This window comes from Montipora foliosa, chromosome 12 (assembly GCF_036669935.1).
Source record: "Montipora foliosa isolate CH-2021 chromosome 12, ASM3666993v2, whole genome shotgun sequence".
NCBI classification, from domain to species: Eukaryota; Metazoa; Cnidaria; class Anthozoa; order Scleractinia; family Acroporidae; genus Montipora; species Montipora foliosa.
In genome coordinates, this window is record NC_090880.1 from 33,763,554 (window position 1) to 33,771,053 (window position 7,500).

Sequence of the window (7,500 nt, forward strand, 5' to 3'; positions counted from 1 at the left end):
TCCTGGGATATTGCTAATAAAAAGCTTGGTGAGCATACTTAAGGGACCCATAGCTTTTCTGGCTGTCAGCATCAGATGCATTCCTGTATTCTCTTTGATAACATTAGATCTTTGATTGCTCTTAGTTGATTGACTGTCATACTGCATTCCTTTAGGTATTGGCTCACAGGTTAGGATTGATCCCAATCTATGCTGATCCAAGAGAATTTGATTTTAGAACTGCAGGTGAGAAGTAAAATAATTAATATCATTGTATGCTCTTATATACTGTACTGTACTAAAGATGATAACAGTGTTTATTACATCCATTTAGAAATCACTGGTGATCCTTGCAATCTAATTGGCTTTCAGCAGTGTGATTTATTCATGAATCACACTATTTTTTGCTCTAATTAAATCGCATCTTCTCCCCAGCGGATGAAAAAAGAACACTAAAACAAAACAAGCAATTTCAAGGCTTACTTAAAGTAATCAATCAAATTGCAGGAAAATGAAAGACAAAAAAGCAAAGTTTGCCACCTTTGTTCTCAACTGAATCAGTAAAATATTGGTTCTGACTAAAATCCTGTATTTGAGCAATTTAATCAGGTGATTTCTAAATGGGTATAATATAGTGGTAATTGAACTTTGTGTCGTGCAATTTTGATCTGAAATCATACTTGTGATTTGTGCTGTGCACTCGTTCAATTTTGAAATCACACATATGATTTCAGACCAAATTGCACTCCACTCAGTTCAATTACCATTATAAACTTCTAAAGATTACTTGGTGCTGTGTCAGTACCGGTAAGTGGTTGAAACATACCAGTAATTATTTGTTTGCTTCAACCAAGTTGATAGGAGTAAATAAAAATGATTGTAGTATATGTAGAGAGATAAGAATGCTGAAGCAGTTGTGGCACAGCAAAGATTGCAGAAAACAAAATTAATATTGTTCTAAGACGGTTCCATTTTGCTCGTTGAGGTTTGCTATATGTGGGTTGTGTATTTCTCCAATTTATTAAATTTAAACTACATGTATTGAAATATGATGATGATGATGATGATGATGGGTTCATTTGTGGACCTGAAAGTTTATTGTCTAGTCAGCAAATTTATTTGCCACTTCTGTCAATCACTTGTGAATTAACTAAACCATTGGTTAAGAGTTGAACTTCAAGGTTCTAGTGTTTTTAAGAAGCCAGTAAAGTTATTGGCAAAATCAAAGTGTAGCAGCTAAATGCAAAGCAAAGTCTATGTAAAGGTATCAGTAGTTTTGCAAAATAAATTCTTCTAGGCATTTATATCCTATCGCTAACAAGGTTATGACACTGGAGTGAAGTGACTAGTATGTTAACTTAATATTGAAAATTGATTGCAGCAGGTTGATTTGCTTTCTGTTTCATCGGGAGTTGTTGTTTTACAAGTTTAGCAATGATCTCACCCAATTAAAGTCAACAGGCAACAGATGGTCCACCATTTTGGGGGCCGTTACTAAACACGGAACGGAACGGAATACACCGGAATAATCTGGAATATGCCAGAATGAGGTTTACTGTAATAACACTGGAATGAAACGAAATGAACAAGAATGGTACCGGAATGAGACGGAATGACTCTGGAATGAGGCTGAATGACACCCATATAAACCGGAATATAGCAAAATGAACCAGAAAATGCCAAAATTTGGTGTTTTAGTTAACAAAGACAGATTTTCAGTTGTTTCTGTCAGCTTTTGTTGTGTCACGTGATTTCCTATGGGAATTGCATGTTTTTTTTTGCCTTTTGTAACATTTGGAGCACTTTGATCATGAGAAAAATTTGACCAGTATATCCGTCGCTACTAAATTAATAATTATTTGTTGTGGAAGTAATTTTTTTAACAAATACAGTAGCAAGAGAAACAATGTTATTCTATTTGTTTTTTTTTTTTTTGGATCTCTGAGGCGGCTCTCACTGTGCGAGTCAGAAAACCCATGAACATTTTTATTTCATTCTGACAGGTCATTTGTGTATTGACCAATCACAATCAAGTTCAGCAAACCACAAACTATTTACCATTGCTGCTTGCCTGCTTCCCTCGACCCACACGTGATGGAGATTTGCACAAACTGGAAAACTCTTTTTCTCTTCCCGATTGTTGGCACTAATGACATCGAACCTGAATGCAGTGTTTCCTTGTTTGATGAAAGAAGAGTCAGAAGCACAGAAAAAAGATCAATCGCTGATAATGCATGTATATATATATGAAGTATTATGAGGACGTATCGTGACTCATTCCAAGCCTTGTTGCTTCCCCTTTAATGTAAACTGTTTCTTTTTCTGTCAGTCCCTCTATTCTGCATACTCATTCATTCACAGTCTAGAATGATGAAAAATTATGTTTTTTTCCCTTGTCATTCCGGTCCACACTAATCAGCTTTATTCTGGTGTTCTGCTGGTTTATTCTGCCTTATTCTGGTGTCATTCCGGTATATTTCAGTACCATTCTTGTTCATTTTGTCTCATTCCAGTGTCATTTCGTTTCTTCTGGTGTTATTCATTCTCATTCCGGCATATTCCAGTAAATATTTCAGTTTATTCGAGTGTATTCTGTTCCGTTCCGTTCCGTTCCTGTGTTTAGGGTACATTTGTAATATCTTTAAACGTAACCAATGTTAACTTTAAGATTAGCATTTTAAGTTTTTGATTTGTTCTAATACGACACAGGAGATGAGGAAGCCAAAGAGAATACAACATTACAATTTGATCTTAAAGTCAAGTGCATTAAAAACAAGAGTGCACCAAAGAATGCAACAGATCCTGATGAGTTATTTATTCATTCGAAGGGTAATATTATTATCAAGACTTGGTTTTTTCCTGGTTATTACCATAATTACTGTTTTCCTACTGATCATAATTATGTACTAAATACAACATACTGTACAAGCGGCAGATCTGTATCAGTAAATGTGATACAGATCTGACACAAATATTCATTATGTGGTAACCCATAACAGTAGCAGCCTTTTCAAACCAACAGGGCTTAATTATGAAGAGCATATTTAGCATATAGCTAATTATTGGTACCAATGAAAATGAAACCAGACAGAATTATAGACCTACTGGTAGTCTGCATGTGGCATCTCACTTGATAATAGATGGTTTGCAACCAATACCAAGAGGCACAGATAACAATACTGCAATGTACAATTTCTAGTGAACGAACAAAAGGAACTAATGAGAGATCTTCTATCTTCGTCCACCAACAATGATGACCAATGATGGTGGTCAATACATAACTTGATCATAATATGCTAACTTCATGTATCAACTTTGGGGTGACCTTCTCTTCTTGTTTTGAAAACCAAAAAAACACCCAGAAATGGGCAGAGTCATAGCCTGTGAGGGCATCCGTTTTCTGAGCTCTACCGGATGCTCTACCGGATGCTGTAGCAAGCAAGCAGAGTCATTGCTTCTCCTTATTTTGCTGAAACAAGGAAACCCCCTTGAATACTAAAATTATCAAACTTCAATGTTCCCTCACTTGATGAACTTTTAAACCCTAAAACACTGTTGGCCAGTTAAATTTTAACAAGTTTTGTCCTAACTGTGGTTTACAACATATTAAATAACTTTTCTCCAGGAATTTCTGACCTTCTCAGCACTTTTTCAATGATGGGCAAGGGCTATGAATTAGAATTGGCCAAAAAAATGACTTGAAATGCGGTTTTGTTAAGCACTGACTAATCTCTGTATGTTTTGTTCTCAGTGACAACTGAGCTGATGAAGTGGATCCCTATCGGAAACCAGGCAAGAAAGGTAAAGAAAAAAATGACAATTGATCTGCTCTCCGTCCTTGGCTGTTCACAGAACTACATGTATGTAGTCTGCTCAATTAAGACGTGGTGAAGGTAATAACATCCTCGTCCCCAAGGTCTCTCTTCTTCCCTTCCTTGGAGCTCCCTGGGGATGAGGTTGAGGGAACAACTGCAATTTATTGCAACTTGGTGTCCAGTTGACTTTGATATTTTTGGCATTAATAGACTCATTTGGTCGGAGAAATTAATGTCATTCTTCGTTTCTCGACCTTTGGAAATGATGACCCCCTTTTGAGATTGAAAATTTAGAGAATCAGTAACATTCCCTTGTTTAACGTTTCTCATGCTACCATGCTGTATAAAATTGGTTTCGTGGCTATGAAACAAGCAATTACGGTAATTGTTCTACTGGTCTCAATTGGACATCAACTTGAATTAGTGGTAACCTACAACCAGGGGAGCACGTACATGTACATGTACATCTTCTGTATTTCATTATCATAGATAATAATTTACTGGTGCCTCAAATGATATGCACTTTGTTGTTATTGTAGTATGGGCTTCAGGACATAAGGCCAGTGGAAGATGATATACTTATTGCTAAATTGAGGCCAGGACAGGTACATGTATGTGATCTGCAGTGGTGTTTTGGAACAATGCATGCAATGAGTACGAATTTCAGTAACTCGTGGGTTTTATGAGTTTGAAGGTTTTTTGTTCAATACTGGATACTTTACAGTTGTTTGCTCAGTGACCTGGCCTCTGCATGGCATCGAGGCTATTGGTTGATTTGTAGATTGCTTTGTTGCTTTCTCGACTTTGCCTGCCTGCTTTTCCTCCTTACGTTAGTGTCATTTGTAGTGTTCTCCATTGTCGACCATACTGTACTGCATAGGGGAGTACCTTTAAATGTAGAGTTTTCTAAATTGTTTCCTTTCCATAGGAACTCGATCTCAAAATGCATGTCGTTAAGGGGATAGGAAAAGACCATGCAAAGTTCTCCCCAGTTGGTATGTTAAATCACGTTTTCAGGATACATTGTACTCATTCCATGGCAAGCGAGCTCTTGTCTGACTAGGGTGCTTTAGCACCGGCGACGGCAACCTCACAAAATAACATGCAAAACCACTGTCAGCTGCAAGAATGTAGGAGTCAGTGCGGCCCAGTGGTTAGGACGCTTGCATTGAGATCCGGAGTTCCCGTGTTCAAGCCTCGTTCTGACCACTCGTTGAAATTGTTCATGGTAGTCCCTGATTCAACTTTTCGCACTTGTAAAAAGCCAAGTGGTTTGCCTCCGGCCAGTTGGGATTCTTTAAGTGCCCCTGTGACCAAAAAATCAATTTTTAATTTTATTTGGATTTCAAAACTATGTTAACTAAACACTAAGCTTTAAGCCTTGTTTTTTTAACTGGAATTTTCCCATTTAATGATCCGCCATTACTAACTTTTAGTTCTTGAGAGAGCTGGATCGAGGAGAAAATAACGTCAAAGGTACACTAGTTTAAGCATGCAATTAGAGTGTACGCCGCAGAATTCATATGCATCACGGGAGTTTTGGGCTTTCATAGTTTTAAACTCGGGTTTTCCATATATAAGCTGCCTTCACACGCTGAGATTTTAAGGTAGGGAGCCTTTGATGTCACTCTTCCTTGGATCCAACCCTCTGAGGTCGAATCCGTTGGTTTTGAACGTGAGTAATGGCGGACCGTGAAATCCAAAACTTACATTCATGGTAAACAGCCTTTGGATAAAAATCAAAGCTCAAAATTTTGCTAGTCACTGAGCTGTTAAGCAAACACACTTTCAAATCTGAAAGAAAAAAAGAATTTTTTTTTTTTCATCATAGGGGCACTTTAGGAGTTGATGTTGTTGTTCTCTTCTGTCGTTTGGCCTCTATTTTAAGGCTGTCTTAGCAGTTTTATTTTTGGACATTTCAAGCACACTGTACAATGCAAGCAAGATGGAATATTCACAGAATTGTTAGAATCGCGTAAACGTTTATTTTTAAGTGACGTTTTATTGTTGGCTTTGCTGTCATTGTTGCCGAAGTCTCCAAGAGGCTTCTTAATGTTCTTGAAAGAGATTGAGCCTCATGTTTTAAGATTTATGCTGTCTTTCTTTTTGTTTCGTTGAGGTCATGTGCGTTGTGCACAAAGACACACACAGTCACATCAATTTTATTCCTTAAAAGGTTGAACACACTTTCCTTGTCGCGCAAATTTGAATGATCACGCCATGATGAGAGGAACGCGAAGTTATATTTGTAGATGACAGTCTAGAAGTCGTCGTGCTTGCATAAGCTCTCCAGTTGTTACGCAAAAGTGACTCCTGGCAAAGATCAATCAGTGTAGTGGCCAAAATTGCTTCATAAACCCACTCAATGCCAAGACTGTACTCCGTTTGTTTGTGTTTTGCGCCTTCAGCCGACGTATCGTTGTTTTATAATGTTCACAGCCACTGCCTCCTACAGACTTCTTCCGGAAATAACCATAACAAAACCATGTGAGAATGAACTAGCTGATAAATTGATGGAGAGCTTTTCAGATGGTGTCATAAAGGTTACTGAAGATGAAAATGGTAATGTATGTTTAAATAAAATTCCTACATACGCTGTACTGTTCTGTACATGCCTCCAAATGTTGGAATTAAAAAAATTGTTATCCCAACTGGACTCCTCTGGTTCGAAATTGTTGGGAAGAAGACAAACTCGTTCCCAGGTTCTCTCTTCTCTGCCTCCGTTGTCGTTGAGGACAAAGAACCAAGGAGGCAGAAAAGAGAGACCCTGGGAACGAAATTTGGAAGGAGGCTCAGGTGGCGGTTAAAAATGTCGCCCACTCCCAATTCCCTACGTAGCGAAGCTGGTCCTCGTGACTGCACCGCGATTCGACTCCCTGGTCAAGCAAATAAGACGAGCTGAATGAGCCTTATTTTGCAAAGATGCTGTTTGCAACTTTGCCTCTTTTTTTATCTTGTGGAACGTTTAGGTGTAAGGAGAGCCGTTGTGGTCAATCCAAGGAGAGACACTTGTAGCAGAGAGGTTTTTAGACACGAGGTAAATTCCTTTTAATGAAAGAGGATATTTCTAAAATGTCGAATGTACTTCGAAATAACCTTGTCTTGAATTACAGTGGCCAGAATATTTTCTTCATTTTATGCCGTAGCCAACAAGAATCAGCTAGAGCAAAAAATCACTGTCGTGTTCTGCAAAAACCCGAATGGCGCTAATTGAAGGTACCTGATACCATGGCAACTGGTTGGTTTTGGTTGCATAGCTGACCAAGGGTTTGCCCATTTGAACATTTACTAAGCTCAGGCCAAATCCTCTGTTTTAAAGCTAGTTATCCAGTAAAGTATGATGTGAAAAAAAAGCGAGTAGTATCATGGTATTCGTGTTATTGAGTTTGAAATGAAATCTTTAAAGGGAACGCTAGGTGAGCTCATCATTAGGAGCACTCGGCCATCCTCTACAAAGAGAAGGTCCTTCGTGACCTTGTTAACATGACACTTGAATTCTTGTTCCAGGATTTAAAAGATCGAGTGAAAATGTCACGGATCAGAGATCATTTTATTTGTAAGTTGCATTTGACGAGTGGCAACCAAATTTATTATATATCCCATGGGCGTAAAAAGTCCAAGTATTTTCATACTTAGCGTATGGCTAAACGAAGCGTGGAATGAAGGAGTAATTGTTTTTATGGTGTTCAGTTTCAGTAGAGTCAAC

General features: G+C 38.1%; 1 protein-coding gene across 2 annotated transcripts in view; it reads left to right on the forward strand.

Annotated features, from left to right (window-relative positions):
• Positions 1-7,500, forward strand: part of LOC137980539 (DNA-directed RNA polymerases I and III subunit RPAC1-like) — a 17,041-nt gene that overhangs the window by 8,678 nt on the left and 863 nt on the right. The window contains exons 5-13 of one of the 2 annotated variants that reach the window (XM_068827996.1): positions 156-225; positions 2,689-2,808; positions 3,731-3,780; positions 4,334-4,399; positions 4,723-4,789; positions 6,234-6,356; positions 6,764-6,831; positions 7,302-7,350; positions 7,485-7,500. The exon at positions 7,485-7,500 is cut by the window's right edge and continues 863 nt beyond it. In XM_068827996.1, the coding sequence (XP_068684097.1) occupies positions 156-225; positions 2,689-2,808; positions 3,731-3,780; positions 4,334-4,399; positions 4,723-4,789; positions 6,234-6,356; positions 6,764-6,831; positions 7,302-7,350; positions 7,485-7,500 (629 nt within the window). The remainder of the gene's footprint in view (positions 1-155; positions 226-2,688; positions 2,809-3,730; positions 3,781-4,333; positions 4,400-4,722; positions 4,790-6,233; positions 6,357-6,763; positions 6,832-7,301; positions 7,351-7,484) is intronic. The other variant, XM_068827997.1, reaches the window with a different exon arrangement.